The sequence below is a fragment of the Artemia franciscana genome, chromosome 9, assembly GCF_032884065.1.
Source record: "Artemia franciscana chromosome 9, ASM3288406v1, whole genome shotgun sequence".
In the NCBI taxonomy this organism is placed as follows: Eukaryota; Metazoa; Arthropoda; class Branchiopoda; order Anostraca; family Artemiidae; genus Artemia; species Artemia franciscana.
In genome coordinates this window covers 6,933,769-6,959,515 of record NC_088871.1, presented here as the reverse complement: position 1 = coordinate 6,959,515, position 25,747 = coordinate 6,933,769, and the positions used below count along the sequence as shown (strand labels likewise).

Here is a 25,747-nt window from a genome sequence, read left to right as displayed (position 1 = left end):
ACATAGAACCGTTAATGTGCGTGGAATGACAGGCAAACAAGCGTCTAAATTCAAATTAGGTCATCTGGAATGAGTGTCAGGCAAGGCGATTGATTCAATTTATAAACTTAGACATTTGCACTAATAAAAACTTAATTCAATGTTAAAATCCTAATAATAAATCCTGTAAGAAACAGTGGGCAAATTACATAATTTACAATTTTTGCCTTGGGGCTAAGGGGAAGGGGGCATGGGATTCCTGGAAGTATAGGTATTAGACCTTGTGACTAGTTTGAGTGAAATGACAATTCCAAAATTTCGATCAGTGTTGAATAAGGGGGGAACCTTTAAAAGGGCAAGGGGGGCTGGTTTATTTTCAATCTCTCTGTCACATCTTCTCGACATACCTTCAAAGATTCAACTTAATCCCCTAAGTCGTTCTTTAGATATTGCTGATATTCTCTTTTTCTTAGCCCGCGATCGCGTAGTATTTTGACTGTGCTTGGTATCCCTCTCAACATATTCTTAAAGTTTCACCTTATTACCCTAAGCCTTTTTAGAGACCCAGGATCAAACATGCGCCCTTTTCCAAAAACAATTCTTATGTGTTAGAAAGGGCAACTTCCAAAACTTTTAGCCCCTGCTCCGAAGGATGGGGATGGGAGTGTCAACCCTGGAGGCATAGCTATTTGACCTTTGAATCATTTTGAACAAAACAGCTTTCTCAAAATTTTGTTTCGATGCATTTTTGGAAAAAGGCCCTCGGGGGCCTGGTCTACCTACGATAATTTTTGGGTCTTGAAAAGCGCTCTAAAACTTTCCATTTTTAATCGAATGAGCCTCCTCCAAAGTTTGTACGATCTTTTATAAAACCTTATATGATAACAAGAAGAAACTTGCATAACTTACAGCTCTTGCCCCTGTGGCTGGGGGGGGGGTCAACTCTGGAAGCATGGTTATTTAACCTTCGGACTATTTTGAACAAAATTGCTACCTCAAATTTTGATCAGGTGTATTTGAGGGAAAGGGTGCGGTTTTTGGGGGGCTTGGTTACCCTCCGATTATTTTTTGCTTTTAAAAGGGAACTAGAACGCTCGATCTCCAATTTAATAAGTCCTCCAAAGTTTATACGACCACCTTCCACGAAAATCTTATATCATAAAAAATGGGTTAGCTTAAAGCCTTTGCACCGCGGGCTTAGAAGGGGGGGGGCCTCTAACTCTGAAGCATAATTTTTTTTTTACCTTTGGACTATTTCTAACAAATTGGCTGTTTCAGAATTTCAATAGGATACATTAGAGAAAGGGGCATGGGGGTCCCTTCTATCACTTAAGACTCTTAAAAAGGGAACTATAACTTTTGATTTCTGATTGAATGAGCTCCATCCAAAGATTATTCAACCACCTTTTCCGTAAAACCTTATATCTTAACAATGGACAACTTGCATTACTTAAAGCCTTTGTCCTGTGGTCTTTGGTTTTTTATGGCACTTGGTATCTACCAAGTGACATATAGCACTCGCAAATTTAGTCTGTCTATCCCGTTTTTGCTAGTTTAGGCACTTCCAGATAAGCTAGGATAATGAAATTTGGCAGACCAGATTAAATTAGAAATAGGCGTTTGCCCGATTCGACCATCTGCGGGAGGAGAGGGAGGACGGTTAATTCGGAAAAAATAGAAAAAATGAAGTATTTTTAACTTATGAGCGGGTGATGGGATCTTAATGAAATTTGATATTTAGAAGGATATTGAGTTTCAGAGCTCTTAATTTAAATCCTGACCTGATCCGGTGACACTGGGGGGAGTTGGAGGGTGAAACCTAAAATCTTGGAGAACGCTTACAGTGGAGGGATCGGGATGAAACTTGGTGGGAAAAATATGCACAAGTCCTAGATACGTGATCGACATAACCGGAACGGATCAGCCCTCTTTGGGGGAATTGGGGGGAGGGTTAATTCTGAAAAATTAGAAAAATTAAAATGTATAACTTTCTCATAACTTAAATCTCTTATTTTAAATCCCGACCGTATGCAGAGTCATTGGGGGGATCGGAAATCTTGGAAAGGCTTGAGTGGAGAAATCAGGATGAAACTTGGTGGGAAGAATAAGCACAAGTCCAAGAGACATGACTGACATAACCGGACCGGATCGCTCTCTGTGGGAGAGTGGAGGAGTGCTTGGGGGGGATTGTAATTCGGAAAAATGAGGGAAAAAATAGCGGGTGATCAGATTTTAATGAAATTTGATATTTAGAAGAATCTTGTGCTTCAAAGCTCTTATTTTAAATCCCGACCAGATTCGGTGACACTGGGGGGAGTTGGAGGGGGAACCCGGAAATCTTGGAAAACGTGAAAATTGAGGCATCTTTTTCATACGATTGGGTGATCGAATCTTAATGAAACTGGATATATAGAAAGATCTTTTGTCTCAGATGTTCCATTTTCAATTCAAATCGGATCCGGGGACATAGGGGGTTGGAGGGGAAACAGAAATCTTGGAAACCGGAAATCTTGGAAAACGCTTAGAGTCGAGAGATCGGGATGAAACTTGATGAGGAGAACAAGCTCAAGTTCTAGACACGTGATTGACATAATTGGGACGGATCCGCTCTCTTTGGGGGAGTTGGGGGATTTCCAGGGCTTTGGCGAGTTCGGTGCTTCTGGGCGTGCTAGGACGATGAAAATTGGTAAGCGTGTCAGGGACCTGCGCAAATTGATTTGATAACAGTCGTTTCCGAGATTCAACCATCTGGGGACTGGAGGGAGAGGAAAAATTGAAAAAATGAGGTATTTTTAACTTACGAATAGGTGATCGGATCTTAATGAAATTTGATATTCAGAAGGACCTCGTGTCTCAGAGCTCTTATTTTAAATCCTGGCCATATCCGGTGATATTGGGGGATTGGAGGGGGAAACAGGAAATCTTGAAAAACGCTTAGAGTGGAGAGTTCGGGATGAAACTTGGTGGGAGGAATAAGCACAAGTCCTAGATACGTGATTGATTTAACCGGACTGCATTCGCTCTCTTTGGGGGAGTTGGGGGGGGGGTGTTAATTCGGACAAAATTAGAAAAATTGAGGTATTTTTAACTTAAGAATGATTGGACAGATCTTAATGAAATCTGATATTTATAAGGAACTTATGTCTTAAAGTTCGTATTTTAAATCATTACCAGATCTGGTGACATTTGGGGGAGTTGGAGGGGGAAACCGAAAATCTTGGAAAACGCTTAGAGTGGAGAGATCCTGATGAACATGGTGGGTAGAATAAGCAAATGTCTTAGATACGTTATTGACGTAAAGGAACTGGACCCGCTCTCTTTGGGAGAGTAAGGGGTGGGGTCCGGTGTTCAGTGCCAGGGCTCAGTGGGCGAGTTCAGTGCTTCTGGACGTGTTGGGACGATGAAAATTGGTAGGCGTGTCAGGGACCTGTACAAATTGAGTTGATAAAGTCGTTTTCCCCGATTCGACCATTTGGGAGGCTGAAGGGAGAGGAAAAATTAGAAAAAATGAGGTATTTTTAGCTTACGAGTGGGTGATCGGATAGTAATGAATTTTGATATTCTGAAGAATCTCATGTCTCAGAGCTCTTGTTTTAAATCTCGACCGCCATTAAGCCTCTGATTTTCCTTTTAAATCAATCTATTGATTCCTAGAATTCTGCAAGAGCTCATGCCATATGAGCTCCTGGCTCTTCCGACCTCGTCACAAGTGCCATATGAGCTGTTAGCTCTTGTTCAACCCTGGAGGCGTAGTTATTTTCCTTTTGGCTATTTTGAACAAAATTGCGATCCGATTTATCAGGGGAAAATAGGGTATGGCGGAGGGGGGGCTGATTGCCCCCCAATATGACTTTTGACCCTTAAAAGGGGCACTAAAACTTACACGACGACCTACGAAGTTTACACAACCGCAGACTTCCATTAAATCCTAAAATGTTAACAATGAGCAACTTGCATAACTTACAATCCTTGACCCGGGGGTTCAAAGGGGGTCGTCAAATCCGGAAGCATATTTATTTGACTTTTAGACTATTTCGAACAAAATGGCTATCTCAACATTTCGGAAACAACACATCGGAAGCATTGGGAAAAAAGACATGGGGTAGGAGGGCTGGTTGCCCTCCAATCACTTTTACTCTTAAAGAAGGAACTAGAACTTGCGGTTCAAACCAAATGAGCTCCCCCTGAAGTTTTTACAGCCACCCTTTCCGTAAACATCTTATATTTTAATAGTCGGCAACTTGCATAATTTATGACCCTTGCCCTTAGGTGGAGGGGGTCTTTTCAACCCCGAAGGCATAGGTGTTTTTGGACTATAGGTATAGTTACTTTTGGACTATTTTGAACAAAATGGTGGTCTTAAAATTTCGATTGGGTGTATAGTTTATGCGACCACTTCTTCCATGTGATGCGCCTCTGGGAAGAAAAAACGAAGTAAAACGTTGAAGCTTTGTAGCTATTAACTATAGGCAGTGCTATAGCATTGCTCCGTGATGATATTGTTGTAGTGAAGTGAGGTTTGATGTTGTGTTGTTTTTCCTATCTTTTTCTGTGCTCCACTTGCTTTGGTTTTTTGTTGTTTTTTTCTAAGACAAAATAAATTTTCCTATCTTTTAGAGATGAGAGAGACGAAAAAGTTTCGTCGGGTCGGGAGCGGAGATCTGGGGCTTGGAGCAGCTCCGATAGCGAACCAGAGAAACCAAGGACAAGAAACTTCTCAACATCTTCGTCTGACTAAACCCCGAACATCACGTCAAAAATCTCTGTCTGAATTTTTTCCATATTTTGTTTTTTCTTTTCTTAAAGAAAATTAAATCAACTTTATTTCACATGTAAATATTTTTCTTTTCATATTTATAAAGGTAACCTAGTTTATATATTAGTCTAATAAAATAGCTTGAGTTTTTAATCTTGTGAAACCATAAGCTTATTTTGATTTCCGACCTACACAGGGACGGAGGTAGCGGTTATTTTTCTTTTCACGACAACAAATTGTTTTTGTGTTTGTTTTTTAGTGAAGGTGCAAAAAAAAGTGCTTCAAAATTACGGGAAAGGGGGCTGTGTGTTATTATTTTTTCGTTTTTTTATTTTTTTTATTTTAGAAAACACTAAGTAAAGAACATTTTCAAAGACTCGGAGTCATCCCCTATTCCTCCAATTGGCGCCCCTGAAGTTGACAAAAAGCTTCAGATAATGTCCTATAATTGTGGACTTGGCAACTCCGTTAAAATGATCAGTGATATGTAAGGGGGCAATATTGTTGCGGCTAAGGCAGGTAATGAGGCTAGTAGTTGGCTCGTTGTTGAATCAGGAGTTAAGCAGGGTTATGTTCCATCCCCGCTGCATAGATTAGTTTTATGTACTTTATCCTAAAGAACACAATTGGGGCCCAACCTATTTGTATGTTCTTAAAAAAAAACTAGAATAGCTATAGGCAAGTGTTTTCCCTAGTTTGAAACTGATCGGCTATCTCGTAATTATCTCTTGAGTCCCAGTCTCTTTGCATATTCTCAGAGAATGGGCATTTTAGACAAGTCTTTCCTTAGCTTGAAGCTGATTGGCTGATTGAGGGAGCACCCCTTGTGGGCACGGAGAGCAAATACAGAATTCCTTTTCTTAGAACTGGCTTTCAATCTCTTCTAACATATTAGCGTGATACTGGTAAATCATGAATACGGAAAGCATATTTCTTTGACAGCCAAGTGAAAGATGTCAAAGGAAAACCTATCTGGCCACTGATTAGATATCTTGAATCGTCAGAACGTATGGAAGCCCTGGTTTAACTGGCTCGTAGCATATTACAATAGAATAGAACAGAATTTATTTGCGCTTAAAGTCTATAAGCCCTGGCAATATGTATAAAACAAACAACAATTATACTTAAATAACAAATACCTTAGTACAATCTTACAGGAATCTACCTCTGATCCATCATAAGACGAAGTAATCGTACCAAGCTCGTATACGACCAAAACATTGATGAAACGCGACTCTATTTGGAACGAATAGCTTGAAAGAGCGATTTATTTGGGCACAGACCGCTTTTTAAGTTGTCAGAGACTGGGACATTTTAGTTAAGTCCTTTTCCTAGTTTGAAACTGATCCGATTTCTCATAATTGGTTTGATGACAAGTGACTATTTAGAACAAATGGCTGAAAACATTCTTGTTCTTGGAGATTAAGGTAACTTTAAGATAACTGATCAGCTATCCCGTAATTTTTTTCTTATGAAATTTGACTGTAATTGGAACAAATTGATTTTTCTCCATTTTTTTGCGTGATAGGTGTTTGTACCTAAGCCAGCATATGTTTTTGTTTTGCGGCACAAAAAGGTGGGAAATGACAATTTTTTGTGGCGTGACATCTTGCCTTAGTAAAAAGAAGTACCATAATCATAATTAGAAACGAAGGAAATATTCAATTGTAAACTCAGAAGCAGTAACGGTCTTTTGGGGGTGGCAAGTGGTGTGACCGCACCAGGCCCGTGCTAACGGGGCCAAATATCACGCAAGTGATTTTGTGACTTCTTGAGAAACCTCACAAAAAAGCAATAAAATGGACGGCTGAGTTTTCCCACTAAATTATGACAACGACGTCAGATCCCTCGCACCAGTAATATCGCCTCTGCTAAGAAGGCTAGTTGTTTGCGGTTGCGTAACCTGAAATTGTTAATTAATAAACCTCTATCCTCAAGAAAAATGTGAAAACAAAATAAAGAAGGAATACTGATCACACCTAGATTCACCCGAAGCACATATTTCGAAAATCGTAAGCAAGTTCCAACTTGTTGAAAATAAGGGTCATGCAAGGAATTTCAATGGGTGTGGTTATAACTACCAAAGTCTTTTGATCTCTACTTCCTTCAGCAGGTCTATCATCGTCAACTCGTACGGTTGCTATTAAAATAATATTAGGACCTCCCCACAGAAAATTAAAAAAGTGTCCTTGAGTTTTTGAACTTGCTCGCTTTGTCTGATCTAAGACATAATTTTATAATAAAATTCAGAAAAGTAGTATCAGCAAACAAGAGATAAAAGAATAGATCCATTTCCTGAGTTATTGATAGATAAATGCTAATTTATTCTTCTAAACATTTTTTGCTTTTTTTATGTACTTGGCTCAGAAATACTAATTTATAAATTAACATTTATATTGTACAGTTATGTTGACTTTTTTTTCTGGCCGACAGGATGGTGATCTAAGATGTACCGTTTTCAACTATCTCCTCTGCAACAATCAAAGCGTAAGGTTTACATTGGTTGCTCATTTAAGGACGTTCGATGCCAAAAATGTTATTTTACGAGTCTCAGCGTCCGCTGACAGTCTCAAAGACAAAGGGCCCATTAGCTAACGCTGTCTAATCCATGTACATAAAACATAAATAGTGTACATCCTGTATCCGCAAAGATTTCAATCAAGGCAGTTACCACAACAGGAAACTTAAGAAGCTGTCAAATTATTCAATGAGACTTCTTTGGAACTAATTTTGAATGTTTTCATTATAGTACTTCAGAGACTGCCCTTTCTAGAACTTCAAAAAGAAAATTCTGTTCCGTTCAATAAAAAAAAAATACAGTTTTAATGATGTAAGTTTCATAAGATTCGAATATCTATTTCTGGCAAAAAAAGAGAATTTAAATAGTTTTTCTAATATTTCTTGGAAAGTAGATGATGGCTTTTAGTTTTCTGTCGTTTATTTGGATCTCCCATCTTAGCTATACAAATTATGACAAGACCACCCAACTAATTCTGAATAGCTTGGCGACACAAACTAAAAAAGCTAGTAATGGACGAGATTGGGTGATTCTTAAAGGTATCGAACGACCTTAAGCTGCATCTGAACTGTATAGCATGCAAAGGCGACAAATCCATCCAGGGTTTAACAAAAATACGCAGAATAGGCTTCCCAATCCTCAACTCCTACTTGCCAATAAAATCAAAGTTAGACATATCTTCTAGCATTGCTGTTCGATTTGGGGTCCCCAAACTGAAAAAAGCCTTTTAATTTTTAGTGGAAATAGAAGATCTTCAAAAAGTGCTACTATTGTAATAATGGGACCCGGCTACAGCAGAGACGAAAGTGCCCTTGAGTTCTTGACCTTCCTGAATTTGTCTCGTCGAAGATATGATCCAATAAGTGATATTAGTAAGCGACAAGCAGTGACGTATTCTACCCCTTTCAGAGCTGATCAGCAGATTTACAACTTTATCGCGAAAACAGTTTTTTTGAAAAAGATGTATTATTGGAGTTATGATCGACAATCATAAACTCGAGCTTTTGAGTCCTTTGTCTGGACTTTGAGTCCGTGCAACTGAACCCTGGTTCAACTGAATCTCGTTTACCTCAGAACAAAATGTAACCTGTTGAGTGCCGCGCGAACAGATTTGCAAACTTCGTGCCCTATTTCGTTATTACGTTTAACAACTGATACGTTTTTTTTTCTCTGTAACTTTAAAATAGCACAAATTAACGTTCATTTTTTAGTACTATATTTCAAGAAAGGAGTACGAATAAATTTCGCTTTCAAATAGCAATTAATTAACATCAATGAACGCATTCCCTTCAATAAGGAAATACTCAAATCGAAAACTGATTATGTAAAACTAATATAAAACATTCGAATTACAAAAATATTTCTAATATGGAGTAAAATATGAACTTACTACGGGATTTAAAAATTCGAGCAACGAATCCAAATTCTACAAAACTTTATGAAAGGTTACAGATATATATATATATATATATATATATATATATATATATATATATATATATATATATATTGAAACTTTCCAGGAACAGTTGAATACTAAACTTGAGAGTTTAAAATTTGACATTGTGGAAGATGGTTGGAATAATTTTAGAAAAACAATTTGTGAAGTTGCTGATCGTGTCTTAGGGAAGAAATTTAAGACTGCAGCTAGGAATATTTGTAAAAAAGTTTTGTGTTTAACGGAGAGGAGAAGAGGCTTGTACAAGAATTATATGAGTGATAGATCATATAAAAACAAAAGCAATTCAAAGAAAGTAGATAAAACATTAAAATATAAACTAAGGAAGTGGGAAGTGGAGGTCATGGATGAAATTGCCGAGGATCTGGAAGATTCAGCCAGACGGCATAACAGTAAAATATTGTGTTGGCATGTTAATAAATTAAGAGCGAATAGTCAACCGGGACTTGTCCCAGTTAAAGATAGGAACGAGGCCACAATTAGTGATAAGGAAAGAGTTAAAGAGAGATGGGCAGAATATTTTGAGAATGTGCTAAACCGGAGACATAGTTGCAGGAAAAGATACAGAAGAAAATGAAAAATTTCGTGATACCTTGGATGTAAAGGAAGATTCGTTTTGTGAGGAAGAATTAGCGAGAGTACTAAAATGACTAAAAAATAGTAAGGCTCCAGGTGCTGATAGTGTGGTAAACGAGCTCCTTAAATATGGTGGCTCTGAGGTTAGAAATAAATTACTGAAGATTATGAATAAGATTTTTGAAAAAGGGGAAGTACCTAACGATTTTAGGAAAACTTTAATTAAACCACTATATAAGAAAGGTGATACGAGTGAGCATTGTAATTATTGAGGCATTAGTCTGGTCTCTGTATGTAGCAAATTACTTAGTAACATGATACTTTTTAGACTGAGAGATGCTGTAGACAAAGTTCTAAGAGAAGAACAGTGCGGTTTTAGAAAAGGTAGAGGATGTGTCGACCAAATTTTCACTCTTAGGTTAATAACTGAGAAGTGCCTTAGTTGTTTAACACCTTTGGTCCTCAGTTTTATAGATTATGAGCAAGCGCTTGATTCTATTGATAGAAGAGCTTTAGCAAAGGTTTTACCCTTATATGGTATACCAGACAAATACATTGAAGTGATTAATGCTATGTACGATAGTAACACTGCTGCGGTTAAGGTAGGAACTGAGATTAAAGACTGGTTTCGTATTAAATCAGGAGTTAAGCAGGGTTGTTTTTTATCCCTCTGTTTATGGATCATTTTGATTTACCCTGTCTTCAGAAGCACAGGAAAGGCAATGGGAGACCACGGAATGAAATGGGGAGGAAAAACTCTCCTGGACTTAGATTATGCTGATGATTTAAGCATCCTAGATGAAACTGTGAAGAAGATGAATGAACTTTTAGAGATTTTTTGAGTTCAAGGTGATAGAACAGCTTTGAAAATTAATGTTAAGAAGACTAAGTCACTAAAGCTAGGAATAAGTGAAGATAAAAAGGTGACATTGAGTAACGAAAAGATTGATGAGATGTGCAGCTTCACTTACCATGGTAGTATTATTACTAAAGACGGCGAGAGCAGTGAAGATGTTAAAAGTAGAATAGCCATGGCTATTTTCACAACTATTTTCTGTTGTTTTTTTTTTTCAGTCAAAAAAAAGTTTGGAAGAATAGGAGTCTGCAAACCAAGATTAGAATATTGGAAGCTACAGCGATGACAGTAGTCAAATATGGTTGTGAGCATGAGCGCTTCGATAAGCTGATGAAGATTTACTAGATGTTTTCCAGAGAGACTGCCTACGGATTGTTCTGGGTGCCCGGTTGACTGACCATATGTCAAACAGTAGATTGAGCTAAAAAAGTGTTTCAATCCCACTTTCTAGGGCTATAAAGAAAGAAAGGTTGAGATGGCTAGAAGTAAGAGAGATAATAGATAATAATATATGACGCAATACAGCTGCTTTCTTTTGAAGTTGTTATTGCCTTTGAAAATCGACAAATTATTAATGTTCAGATTTTTACGGGCAAAAAGGGTTGTTAAAATTGACTTATATGTTTTGGTATTTATTTTGCGTGGTTCAACGTGAAAACTCTGATAAAAATGTGGTACTACCCTAAAAAGTTACAATTTTGAAACAACCAAAGGAAAGATTTTGATGCCCTTGGTACTTAAAAAAAAAAATACATAAAAAACAACTAAAGTCTTGCGTCAAAAGTTCATGTAGCCTTTTAATTTGATATAAATATACACACAGATGTACATAATAGAGGCTTTTCATACCCGAACGTGAATCTCATGTCGAAAATCTGAAACTCAACATTCTAAAGATTGAAAGTAAAAAATGACACATTATTTTAAAATACTAAGAACAGCATAAAATATATTTTCTAAGAGTGAAAACGTACAAGTTTATCAAAACAAATCTGAAATACGGTTCTTCAAAGGGCGTAATTCTACCCAAAATAAGTTTAAAAATAAAATAAAAAAGGCATGACAGAATCCCAAAAACTTGGTGTAACGAAATCATAGAAATTTAGACTCGTTATTTGTCCAATTTCGATTTTTCAGCAATTAAGTAAATTCCAAGCATTTTCAAGGTTACAGGGTTACCGAGGTTACCTTCATATAAGTGAAGCTAAGGCTTCAGCCTTCTAATTTATTTAGTAATGAATTCTTTCGTTTTTATTTTGTTTTTTAATAAAAAAAAGAATATATATATATATATATATATATATATATATATATATATATATATATATATTGCAAAGAGTGTTTTTAATATACATCAATTTTTTTAGAATTCGAACGATAATACAAGCAATTGCATTTTTTTTTTTTTACTTGTAGCTTTTTTTTATCTTGTTTTTTTTTCAACGAAAGAGGACTTTTCTAATACCAAATATTCACACACATTCAAGATAAGCAATTTTTAATGTCTCCCAGCTTACACTCAGAGTGTACATCTTATTATTTTAACATTTTGAAGAAATCAAAGTAATAAACAAGTAACATTGTCCCCCTCCCCCTCTCTTCAAGATTGCGATCCTTGTTAAATGAACAAATTGTTAGAGGAGGGACTCACATTTCACAACGGTCCCATCTGATAAAAACCTACAACAGGAGGATTATATAAAAATATTGAATAAATCTAGAAAATTGTATGAGGGGAGGACCCTGGCAATGTACAGATAGTTTCCTTTATTTGATCGGATAGTAGTCTCTTAACTTACCTTATTGCGATTATTAGAAGGCTCAAGGGATAATCCCTCCACCAAAAAAAAGGAATGCAAGGTAACTTCGAATGTTTAAAATTTTGATTTGATCTTTACTTGTTCGAGGGAAAAAATTTTAACTTTTATGTTGTATAATTTCTCAAATCGATTTTTAATATATAAAATGAGGCAAGTACCCAGTGACAATGGCCCATTAAATGTCTATTAGGAGGAGAATAACTCACTTTTGGAGAAAAATCCTGCCACACCTTCGAGCATTTTTGGACACAGCAATACGTTAAGTATCGGAAATATTTCGGCACAATACACACATTTCGGTCTTTTTTAGCGTTATAAAAAGTTTTTGGAGAAAAAAAAACTTGCCAACTTAAAACGAGCAATATTTCCCAAAAAAAAGTGCAACTTTGGGTGTAACGACATATTAAAGATCGGACATATTCTGGTACAATGTACATATTTCAGTCTTTTAAACTCTTTAAAAGCTCCAAAAAGGGACAAAAATATGAAATAAATTTAGACAATTGAGGAAGTTTCCTGGACCGTCACATTGTAATCCCTTGCGTAATTCGAACATCGTCCTGAGATTTTTCTAATTCCAAATTATGTTCGTTCACTAAATGAAGAAAACCGACGAACGCTAAATGTACTGATAAGTTTTCCCTCATTTGATTGGGTATTACACTCCTAACTTCTTTGTATAATGAGGCGAAGGTTGTCGGCTTCGACATGGATATAGGCAGTAATTCAGGCGCATCTAAACGTAAATTATCCTGTAAAGAGACGAAATAAAGTTATCACTTGGCCAAGGCTTTGTTTTCAAACTCAATTATCATCAACGATAAATTTATTTCTTCTACACTTATAATAATACAAATTGGACATAACTTTATGCTAGCCGTTGTCTCGAAAAAACAAAATAATAAATTATCTTCAGTTATATGTTACAACCTTCAGCCCAAAATGACAGAAAGCAAAAGATTTAGCCCTTTAAATGCTTATAATACATAAAAGAGGCTAACTTTGCAGTCTGTTTTGCACTTACAGTAAAATAAATTGCTTATAGTTTGGTTATCGTTCGTTTTGGAACCAAATAAATAATAACAGTTTATGATCATTCATTAGCCTTATATGGCATATAACAACGAGTTTAGCCCCTAAAAGTCTCATAATACACAAGGGGAGCTAATATTGTAGTCCATTTTGCAGTTAAAAGGATACAAATTTATTATAATTAGGTATTTTCCATTGTCTTGGAACAAAAATAAAACTAATTAATTGTCATTAATGATAATAACTAGTCATTATAGCCTTCAGCCTAAAATGCCTATGATCTAAAATTCTCATAGCGCAATGAAGGGGTAACATTGCAGTCCGTTCTTATAGTAAATTGCTTATAGCTGTAAGTTATTCAGTATTCTCAAACGGGAATAATAATAGATAATTAATTATCATTAAGGGTAACTGAGTTTAAGAGCACGCCCTGGTTCTTAGTCACTTACAAAATTAAACGATTCTTAAATTACCTTGCTTAAACCAAACAGTTCATGGTAACGAACTGTAAGTAAGGAGCAAACGGCTTATTAGTAACCGAAACTTTAAAAAATGGAATTTTGATACCAAAAGATATCCAAAAGAGTCGAATTTTTATCCTGAATAAAAATATGTAAGTTTCATTAAGTTTAATCTTGCCCATCAAAGGTTACAAGCCTGAGAAAATTCGCGTTATTTCCAAAAAAGTTGAAAAAAACCCATCAAAGTAACAGAATCTTAATGAAAATCACATCATCAGATTCAGCGTATCAGAAACCCCTCCTATAGAGGTTTCAAGCTCCTATCTGCAAATATGTGAAATTTTGTATTTTTGCCAGAAGAAAAATCACGGATGCGTGCTTTTTTTCAGTGGTGATCGTATCAACCCTGTGGTCCTAGAATATCGAAAGAGGGATCATTCGAGTGAAAATTAAAAATTCTAGTGCCCTTTTAAGTGACCAAAAAGATTGGAGTGCAACTGGGCTCCCTCCCATGCCTTTTTCGCAAAATTATCTGATCAAATATTTTAGATAGCCATTCTGTTCAGTATAGTTGAAAGTTCAAATAATTATGTCTTTAGGTGTGAAATAACTCCTACAGTCCGTGGGGAGAGACCTGTAAGTTATGAAATTCGCCCATTGTTTACGTATAGTATTTGTTATTGGGAATTATATAGCCTTTTTTGGGGGTGTATGTTCTTGGGCTGGATTTCTATGGGGAAAATCTTCCTTGGGGAGGGAAATTTCTAGGGAGTGGATATTCCAGGGTAAATGTTACACTGGAACATTTTGACTGAATTACTATACGAAACTGATTTTAATTGTCTTATATTCTCTTTGCCAAATTTTTTATGTAGAGTTGTTCGGGGGAATTGTCCAGGGGCATTTTCCCGCGTGTTTTGTTTTCTAGGAAATAATTTCCATAGAAAGGGCATTTCTGGAGTGATTGAAAAACCAATTAGAAACTAAAGTCTTATTCAAATTAAAGAATGCCGAAGAGGATTTTCCAGGGTGAATCGTTTACAAGCAATTGTACAGGGAGGGGGGATCTCAGCGAGGATGGAACTCTCTGGAGGGAAGTTGACGGGGAGGACGCACTTTACGTTGGATGAAACTTCCACGAAGGAGTTTTCCGTGAAAGGGAGGGATATGTTACATACAGGGCGAGCCAGATTTGCCGGCATTATTTGAAAATCGAACAGAGATTATTCCATATATTAAAGGTTGCCCCCTCCTCAACACCTTACTCTTTACGCTAAAGTTCGTCTGTTCACTAAATTGAAACATGGGGGCCGTCTAATTAGAATAGGAATTTTTTTTTTCAAATTGCTAACAGCTTTAGCGTGAAGAGCAAGGTATTAAGGAGGGGGCTCCTTCATATCCAAAATAAATCTGCCGAAATTAATATGGAAATTGTGTTTTAATTTTTCATGTACGGTGAGCCAAATTAGTTGAAAAACATTCAGAAATAAAATAAAAAAACAAATTTTTTTTAGTTGAAAGTAAGGACCGTCATTAAAACTTAAAACGAACAGAAATTATTCCGTATATGAAAGGCGCTGTCCCTTCCTCAACGCTTCGCTCTTTACACTAAAGTTTTTATTGTTTTAAAAAGTAGAGTTATGACAAAGAGCCAAACTTTAGCGTAAAGAGCGAGGCGTTGAGGAAGAGACAGTCCCTTTCATATACGGAATAATTTCTGTTCGTTTTAAGTTTTAATGACGGTCCTTACTTTCAGTTAAAAAAAACTTGTTTTCTTTTTTGTTTAATTACCATGAGAATACATACATCCTTGGTGATAGTAGAATATTTTTTGTTGATTTAAGCTTTAGTAGAACAATTTTATTAGTGAAGCATATAATTTATGGAATAACTTAATATAGGTTATTCTTTATATAGGCCTAATGTCATGTTAATTTATATTATGAAACTATATTTAATAGTTTATTATCTGTTTCAATCCAATTCGGAATTTATATCATACTTATGAAACATTATTTTATAGAGGAATTTCATTAATGGAATATGCAAACAACAATTTCATAAAAACTGAATACAATTGAAATACTGAAATAAAAACTGTATACTGAATAAAAACTGAATGTATACTTAATAAAATACTGAAATAAAAACTGAAAAATAATAAAACTGAACAATTGTTTTCCATAAAAACTGAATACAGCTTTCAAAGATATTCAGCTATTTCGCAAGATACGTAGCTCTTTAAAAGGTCTTATAATGATAAATATCCGTCGTCCATTATCTTAGTTTTATAATGTCCTTTGTCATTATTAATGTTTTGTAATATCAGTTGCCTTCACAATAAAAATGATAATGCTGATAAATCAGTTAGGGAACAAACCTCAGTTCTTTTGCGCTAGCAAAAAAAATTAAGCAACTAAAATTCGTATAACTCACCAAACAGGCAAACGTTATACTGTAATCCGCTCTGCAGTTATTGTAATACGAATTGCTTATACTTTTACGTTATTCGTTTAAAACGAAAATATTAACAAACAATTAATTGTCACTAATAATAATAGAGTTCGAGAGAAAAGCCTACCTTAAAAGAGAAAAGCGAAAAAAAATTCTCTAAAAAAGAGACCAATGCCATCTAGAGAATCCCAGTAAAATTTAAGACGAGCATAAAAACATAAACAATTTATTATGCCTTTTTACTTTTGCTTTACATTGGACTGAAGTTAAAAGAACCAATTTTGCCAAAAGGTAGTAGGTTTGTAATATCCGTTGTCTTAGAAAAAAAAATAATGCTGCTGGTAACTCAGTTTTGGGTCATTCCATGTCAAGTCAACCAGGTCATGACACCCACTTCTTTAGATTTTGATGAAACTTGGCACAATTATTGCATTTGGTATCCTATTGATAAATACCAAATTTTATTTCTCTATCTCTTATAGTTTTTTTTTCTAAAATTTTTTTAATTTTCTTAATTTAACGCGTTTTTAGGCCTCGGATTTTGCGTCTTGCAATGTAACTTGTAGCTTAAAAAATTAATATCTTGAAAACTATGTGAGATATCACCATGAAACTTTGCATAATATTTAATTAATATATTTAAAATAAAGAAAAAATAGATTCACTAACCTATCTCAACTCCGAAAAATAATACAAATATTATGATCAGAATTTTTTTTTTGTAAACCGTTGTCGGGATTTACTAAAATTGCAATATCTCAGGTTTCAGACCTGGTAGTGTTCATATTTTTTTTTTTTTAATACTCCTAGATACCTAGGCTAACAGATAAACAAAAAAGATGTATGGCTTTTTCACATGTTTAGTTAATATTCCAAAAAGTAGAATATTATTAAGAAATTGTAAATTTGCGGTTTACTTACATTTAATAAATGTGAAATAAAATAAAAACTGAAGTCTAAGAATCAATATCTTTTACAGCAATTATTAGTTCTGCTTGTTATATTTTTTCCACTTCATCCAACACTCTTCTGTTTTTCTGATACACTCTTTTTTGAAGTAGCACATTCTGCCAGTGCTACTTGATTGCAGTGCATCAACAGTACTGTTAATGTGCTCCAAAGGTATTATGCACAAGTCTTCTCTTTGAGGCCAGGAAAAGCTGGCAGAAGGTCCTGGAGGGTGAAGAAAAAGAATTTCAGATTCTTCTTCTTCATGAAACACAGTTTTAACGAGTCCAAAGTACCACTTTCCATCGTAGTTTGCAGCCACATAATCGTTTAAAGATGGTTGAATGCAGACCCAATCCGTAGCAGAATGAAAAGAAAACATTAGAGTAGGATTAGGACTATCAGTAGTCCTCCTTATTTCAATTTCATTTGTATTTAATGGTTTGAAATAATGGAGACTTCTAGTACCGGGAATAGTCTTGGTGGTTAAAAATCGTGACGCTAACTCCAACCTGAAAGCTTCAGCATTTTTTGTCAATAAAATGAAAGTTAATTTTTTCAATGTTGACTTTACAGAAGTCATAAACTGCAGTTGCTGTCTTGATTTGATTTTCATCTGAAAGATGAAGCCTGGCTTTTCTCAAAATTCTCCCAAGCTCCTCCCAAGCCATCACATATCTCCATCACAAACTCCCAACAGCCATCACAAACTCCCAACAGTTCCTCCCAAGCCATCACATATTGATTTCCTGTGGCTTGTTGCAAAGAATGAATGTTCGGCTTTCATTCCAAAGTCTTCATCATGGTTTGTTAGGTTTTTGAAACTATTTCTATTTTTGTATTGACCAGCACAGCCGTCAGTGAAATAATGAACTTGGTTTATTTCGGGATGATTTTCTTTAAGCCATTTCGAAATTTCTTTTTGTACGCAATTCACAAAACATGTAACACACCTTCGTTCTTTTCCCGCTAGCAAAAAATTAAGCAACTAAAATTCGTATAACACACTAAAGAGGCAAATATTAACGAAAATATTAACAAATAATTCATTGCCATTAATAATAACTGAGTTCGAGCTGATACCTTAAGAAAGAGAATCACAAAAAAAATTCACTGAAAAAGAAACCAACGCCATCTAGAGAAACCCAGAAAAATTTAAGAAGCATAAAAACATAAACAATTTTTTTTATGCCTTTTACTTTTGCTTTTTGGACTGAAGATAAAGAAACCATTTTTGCCAAAAGGTAGTAGGTTTACCTAGCCCGTGTTCTGCAGACTAACCTAGTCCGACTACTACTTTATAATCCAGAACAGAGTTTCAAAGCATACATCTTCATAGTTGGAAAAAAAAAAATCAGAGTTCTGTCAAAATATTTCTAGCTCTGTTGGGCGAAGATATTTCTAGCTCTATACTGTCATTGACAATATTATTTTTCAATTTTTATTAGACTTTTGTCAAAGCATCAAAGATTCCTGTCTTATTTATCCTTATTTATTCTTATTTCCTTATATATCTTATTATTCTTATTTTTATTTATTCTTATTATCCTTATATATCCTTATTTCATCCTCTTTGAGGCAAATAAAATCCAACAAATTCTACGCAACTGTTGTTTCAAATTAAATGTTTTAATTATGCTCTGACAATATTGCAAGTTAATTAGAATAGATTTGATGTTAAAAAACTAAAAATTAAATGTCCTATTTGGTTAGCTCAACATTAACTCAGAGGATAAAGCAAGACAATCGACTCAGCCAATACGAACTGGTCAAAAGACTAAATCATTCAACCAAGCTAATCAACCTTTTAATGGAAATTTGTCAAAAAATATATCATATCCTTCTAAAGTGAAAAATTACACCAAAGAAGTTGATGTGTTAAAAAAAAAATTGAAAATTTGAAAATTTGAAAAATTAAAAAAAAAAATGACCCAAATTTTCCTCGAGAGAAAAGACCCAAATCTGTTCATAAGTACTTAAAGCTCTACTTAAAGCATCCAAATGCTTTCATTTGAATGCCGAAATATTCAGCCATTTAGTGCTAAAATACTAAATGTTAAAGCACTGCATCCCAACTAATTTAGCCAATGAGCGATCAATTAAATGCAAACAAACTTACAGATTGGTTTGTGAGGATGGCCCACATGGCGGTTTTCAACTTCTTCATATTCATTTTTTTGGCAGTTCTTGCATAGCCAACTTCTATAGCTTGTACCTAAAACAGCAATTACATAGCATTATCATTTTCTCAACAAGACAATAGAAGCAACATTTAACCCTCAATATTGAACAGGCTTCAACGTTAATTCAAGTTGGAGCTATCCCAGAATGCTATATTGCATTAGCTTCTAGAGGGGACGAAAGTACAATTTATGGCTCTAGTATTAATAGTGTCAAAAGTTGTGATTCACAACTTTATAGTTCTAAGTAGTAAGTTTTCGTAACTATTTTGACGTCTGCCTGCATAATGCGGCGGGTGGCAAAAGGGAAGTGTTTCCTCCGAATTATATTTACGACCATTCAATTGTTTTCCTTTACCCAGAGGAAGTATACGATTTTTTATACCTGGAGGCAAGTGTCAATGATTTTCCCACAACCGCCCATAGCACTCCCGGCCAAGGACAGAGTATGAGGAGATCCGCACCTGCGCTACTCGAACCTCACTGATCCATATAAGAAATCTTGTTGTTTTTTATTTGTTAAAGATAAGTAAGCTTTGAATAGAGTTTAAGACTTTGTACACACTCAATAGCTTTCAATAAAAGTTGATCAATTTTATGGGTTGTTTGGTAAGAATACCCTCTTTTCTCACAGATGGCGATCAAGTAGAAACTTTTTTGGGTTTCAGGGAACGGGATAAAATAATTTTGCTCCACTCCTCACATGAGTATGCACTACTTTTTTATGTGTGTCGTTGAACAAGCTTTTTTTCTAATTACCTTATGATTATATGTAACTTAAACCGTCAACAACACCAAAAAAAAAACCAACTAACTATTAAATTGGTTGAGTAACTTACACAATCATACATATTTTGAAAAATTGGGAAAAATCGGGAGTTCAATTTTTACTGAAGAAGTTCCGTACAGAGATAGACCAACATATCTAAGGAAAAATATGGTTTTTAGGAAATTGACCACACCCAGTTTCTAAAAATAATCCTATTTGGGCTAATTCATAACAATATATCATGACCTTTGTCCGTATTTAAGTAATGTAGGAATTAACATGTCTGTCGAAATGCCAAGAAATTTTAACGTGTCATTTGATTCTTTGTCGGCACGGCAAGAGTTCAATTAGCAAATCTCGACTTGATATCGACTTTTTGTCGTCTATAGAGGACATAAAAAAGGTCTTTTAACTGGAAAAAGAATAATAATGGTTTGTTTATATTAAAGGATAATAAGGAGCATTAGAATCAATTGATTAATAGAGTTAAACCTGACAGTTGGTTAAATAAACTTGTACCCCCTAAAGTACGAACCAATCGATACGCAAACTCATTTGTGCCTTTTTTCACATCAGTTTTTAATGCTGAGTTGTATTGTGTGATTTTTGTTTAAATGTATGATTTTTGTGAAAAAACTGAATTTAGCTCTATGCTACGATAGTTTTTAAATATACCGATCTCTCTCTCTCTCTCTCTAATGTAGTACTCAATAGCATTAAAGTACTAAAATTTAAACAGTAGCAAAAAAAAATCGTTTAGTTTACCATTCCCAGTTGACATAGACAGGCACAAATTAAACTGTAACGAGAAAAATGTATGTTATCAACTTTTCAATGCTAACTCAAACACGGCTCTATGCAAAAAGCACAAATGATGTCAAATGATCACATTCCCTTCGTGATCATTCCCTTTGTGATCTGGCTCGTGTCCCCTATAAAACTTTTGCGTTTTTCCCGGTTTTACATATCCTATTTATTTATTAGTACCAAATGCGGTAAGCTTTACAAATATTGTGACACTAAACATTATAATAGTTAAAGAAAATGTTAAAACACACTTTCCGACAACACACAGGTCACAAGAACAGTTAATATAACAAAAATTATTCCCTAAATGGATTATAAAAAGACTTGGAATCGAACTTTATTGAGACTAACCAAGATTTGAAAGACTGGACTATGATAGCCGCCACTGTTTCCGGCGGTAGTTCGCTATAAGTCTTCCAAACACGGCTGAACAAAGAGACCTAACATTTTCTATGAGCATTCTGGGTACATTTTGTGTTGTTGCTGACGGGTACTACTATATTCAGTAAAAATTGAGGAGTGAGTTGAAGTGGTATTACTAAATAAATAAAAAACATGCAGCGATTTTGTCATTTTTGCCTCCCTTCTAGATTGTGAAAAATACGATATTCAGTATCCTGATTGGAAAAAAATTTACCCAACTTCATTTTCGTGAATTGACGGCCTTAATCTTCTGAAAGACTTTTTCATTGTAATAATCAGATCAATTTCTTTTTAGGATATCATAAGAAATGACATGCTTAAGTTAGAATGACTCTTTGGTGTTGCATTCTTTTTCCAGCCTATTTATTTCCAGCCATTCTTTTTATAAATATATTATAGCAGCTTAGTTGTGAAATGTTGGTCTGAAATGGAAGACTTATTACACGGCTAGAACCCAGGCTATGGAAAAATCTTTCTTCACCATTACTATAACTCTGCTAAGACATCTATGATTTAATTTTCTCTGATCATAATGTTTGTGAAAAGTGACAAATTTTCTGTTATGCTTATTGATTTTAATGTTAAATAGGAAGACCTACCAGTTTAAACCAAATAGGGTTTATACAAAACTTTATTTCAATCAGGGCAGCAAAAATATGAACCATTTGATAATCTATGAGCAGAATTTCGAATAGCTCAAATTAAAAATAGATGGCAGTTCTGTTGACCACATTGTGTTCCCAACATCACCGAATGTATTTATTCCTTTTATAGATGTTTTAATCGTAGTAACTGTATTAACTTCGATTTTTATTGTATTGACTTTTTTATCTATCCCTTTGTTCTGGTATTTTAGCCTTTTTAAATCTGAGTATGTTTCTTTTCATAGATTTTTTAAGCAATAATAGCAGAATAGAGATGTGATATACATACTAGTGCCAGTGATTTAAGCAAGAACACTCTGTACAACGTCCTAGTACTCTCCAAAGATATCTTAAGTGTTGACGTGGCCTGTGCCGAAATTTTATTTGTGTGTTTCTCAAAGTGACGTGGCTTCATAACCCCAAGTTTTAAAAGAGGATCGCACCTATTATTAGATCACCTGTGACATCAGAACTGAAAACTAATTCTCCGCATTCTCCGCATAAGTCTCCGCATTCTCTAGTCGTATCGTAAATATCTCAGCTAAGGTACGATTTTGATAGATATCTGTTGCACTTTTTTACTCTTGTTCAATCTCTCTTATTAAGAAGATGCCATATTGCTGAGCAATTTATTAACCAGTTTATTTTGAGGATGAACAGTTTCTTAAGAGGAGAACATACTGATGAGCAATACTTAAGTATCGGGCGTACAGTATACACAAAAAGTACCATCAATGAATCAAGGTTGAACTGAAATAATGGGTTTAAAAATCTTTTTAACTTGTTTGCAACGACGTTTCTTACGACATAATTTTCGACGTTAATCTGCAGCTTTAGTTACCTTTTCTGGTTCTAAAGCAAATTCTGGCATCACTAGGATTGTCAAAATTCTCTTTGAGAATAAATATTTATCTTATCTTTTAAAACATTTTTTTTTGTCTTTTAAAAATTTAGAAAGACCAAGTAGCTGTCAAAACCATCAAGAGCGGTGAAGAGCGGAGGGGCACAATCGATTCCCAGGTCACTATGAGTATTTTTAAACCCAAAGACTAAACTGTTACCTTCAAAAGAAATAAAATGATAATAACTTTACAAATTGTTTTGAGTTTCTCGAAATAATTAGGATCTCTACTCCTAACATGGTTAAATTATGCCACTTACAACCATAGACCCGTATCATACCAAATAATCGCAACTATTGGGGAGTCTTAACTATTAATTTTGCAAGAACTTCCAATTTGTACGATTAGATAACCAAAGTGGGCCAAAGGCCCCTCCGATATCCCATTCCATCTACTGCCAGTTTATTAGCAGATCGGTAGGCATGCTGCCCATTGTTTGCACCAGACTGCTAAATTTTCATTCTGTACGACTGGATGACTAAAGTCGGTCCGTGTCCTCTTTAGCACCCATCCAACCCCAACTGTTTAGGAAAAAGATAGGTATATGGCATCTATTTTACCTGGAATCATACAAGGATTTTATTCAGTAAGACAAAAAGCATAAAATGGGCGTATGGATCTTTATACATCCCCCCCCTCAAACATTTTTTCAGTCTATATGATTAGAGGTTCTAGGTGTTTAACTCCCCCCCCCCCAGAAAACATCCCCAAGGAAAATATCCCCCGTGAAAAAAACTCCCCCAAGGAAAATGCCCCCCGTGAAAAATATTCCCCCAAGGAAAATACCCCCTCCCCCCCCCGTAGAAAATAAGGCATTCCAAAATGCATATTGGGGGGGGGGGATAAAGTATAGCAGGGCTGCATGCAAAATGTGTTAGGTAAAATTATTCTACATATTATAAAGTAAAAATTGTTTTCTAACTTCAAACTGTCCAAATACTTACCCCCCTCCCCCTTTGTGCAAATATATAGCTCAAATTATATGTTTCCCATATATTCCGTCACTTGCACAAAGCTGAAAGAAACAAACGAAAAACCTGTTTTGTTCTCGAGTTTTACACAGCACAAACTTGAGTGAGAGGCACATAATATACAAGTACCAAAAGTCCTTCCCCCTACGCAAATTATAAAAAACCAAAACTCAAATAAAATTCTCAAATATGGAAAGCCTTATTTTCCACGGGGGTATTTTCAGGGGGGGGGGTAAAACCGGTCATCATGATTAGAGGACCAAAGTGGGGCCATGGTCTGTATCTCCCAAGATTCTCCATTTCGGATTACAAGTTTTTTGTTTCAAAACCGGCTAATTTTATCTCATTTCGTATTCCATTCCATACAATATGGGAGTAAGGTGACCAATCCCAAATGAGTTCAACCAAAAATTAGACGAAAGACGAAGTCTAATTTATGCATCTCATGATGTGGTACTTACTTTATTTGGTGCAGCCATAAGTTTATCCCCCAAGGTTCTCAATTTCAAACTACGACTCTTTTAGTTTCAAAAATAGCTAAGTTAAGGTTTTTACATGGATTTTCTTTGAACTGAAGGAAACTATAGTATTAAGCTTGTGCAGCTAATTTCACTGTATTGGGTGAGAAAAGAACAACAGGAGTCAGTAAAGAACAACAGCAGTAATAATTGTCTAATCTCACTTCTTGACAGGAAAACGACTACGAGGCTTGGAAAAATACCAAGTTTCGCCAAACACTGGATGGCATTGATGCTGTTGCCGATGTTGGCACCAGTTTCCACTCTTACTCACACTCTTTGGTTCTGACTATTCAGTTACTCATTCTTTGTCCCTATCTCCAAGTGTTTAATTTGCTTTGTTTGGTACAGCAAAGAGTCCATCTCCCAGGGTTCACATTTCAAATTACAACTCTTTCAATCTACAAAACTAACTAATTTGATTTTAAAACTGAATATTTTTTTTTACACAGCAAATTTCGCTGTAGTGAATGCGTGAGAATAAAAAGAAATTTTAGACTATTAAGTTACTCATTCTTTTCCCCTATCTCCGAGTGTTTAACTTACTTTATTTGGTGCAGCCACAAGATTATCTCCAAAGAAATCAGGTACTTCTCCATTATTATGTGGCGGTGGTGTTTGTGAAGACGGTTCATCAGGGAAGTGACATGAATCACCCTCAAATGGGTTCACATCGTCATCATCCTGTAAATAAAATAAAATATAGTCTATAAATAATTTAGCACCAAAGAAACTTTTCTTGTATTAATGTACGAAAAAGGAACGAGCAGAAAATAATTGAATGCAATTTCTTGTATTATTTAATCCTTTTAAAATTTTTGATTTATCCTTTTATGATTCATGAAAATGCAAATGTTAATTAGATCTTATTAATAAATACATAAATACAATTAATAAATACTTATAAATAATAAATATGAATATTAATAAATACATTTCTGCTATTATGAGAGAAGCCAATGTTTTATTTTAATGTTCATAGGAAAATGAAGATACATTTCTGAAATGCCTTTTTATGGTCTCAAGCAAGGCCTTTTGACCTTATTAGGGCCACCGCAACATTGCAATATATAATAATTTGAGCCTAGCTATTTGATTTATCATTAGAGCCAAAACTATCGCATTAGTTATTGATTTCCATGCCTATTATTTTTCAAAATTTTCATTTTTACCTTTGTCTTAACATAAGACTGAATTCTATATATTGATAACATAAAAACTAATGACAATATTTTTACTGACCGCTGCCACTCCCCTGCCTAAGGGATTGCCTCCCTCCAGTTTGAAAAACATCGCTCTGCAAAACGTAGTTTTGCAGAGCTTTATAGCGAAATTACAGATTGCATTAACCCTTGTGTTTTCTTTTAAGGATATTTTACCTTAAAAATACTGGCTCTGAGTACCAGGTGTCTTAATGTTCTTTTAACAAATTATTGAAATAAATATTTTAATAAATAAATTGATTAATTAAATTATTAATTTAATTATTAATATTAATAATATTAATATTTAATATTAATATTTAATATATTATATAATTTTAATATTAATTAAATAATATTTATTAATTAATAAATTTATTTAATAAATAAATATTTAATAAAGTAAATTATTAATTAATATTAAATTATTTATTAAAATTTTAATAATATATTTGCAGGGTTTCCCGAAGGC

General features: G+C 34.8%; 2 protein-coding genes across 8 annotated transcripts in view; one reads left to right on the top strand and one right to left on the bottom strand.

The window, feature by feature from the left end:
• The window catches only part of LOC136030947 (peptidyl-prolyl cis-trans isomerase G-like), a 155,591-nt gene extending 150,775 nt beyond the window's left edge, over nt 1-4,816 (top strand). For all 7 annotated transcript variants that reach the window (XM_065710069.1, XM_065710068.1, XM_065710064.1 and 4 more), the window contains one exon: nt 4,597-4,816. In XM_065710069.1, coding sequence (XP_065566141.1) covers nt 4,597-4,717 — 121 coding nt within the window. In that variant the 3' untranslated portion in view covers nt 4,718-4,816. The remainder of the gene's footprint in view (nt 1-4,596) is intronic.
• Nucleotides 4,817-11,584: 6,768 nt separating this feature from the next.
• Nucleotides 11,585-25,747, bottom strand: part of LOC136030946 (condensin complex subunit 2-like) — a 125,283-nt gene continuing 111,120 nt past the window's right edge. The window contains exons 12-14 of the mRNA XM_065710063.1: nt 24,620-24,757; nt 18,979-19,074; nt 11,585-12,716 (exon numbers count right to left, since the gene is read on the bottom strand). Coding sequence (XP_065566135.1) covers nt 12,489-12,716; nt 18,979-19,074; nt 24,620-24,757 — 462 coding nt within the window. The 3' untranslated portion in view covers nt 11,585-12,488. The remainder of the gene's footprint in view (nt 12,717-18,978; nt 19,075-24,619; nt 24,758-25,747) is intronic.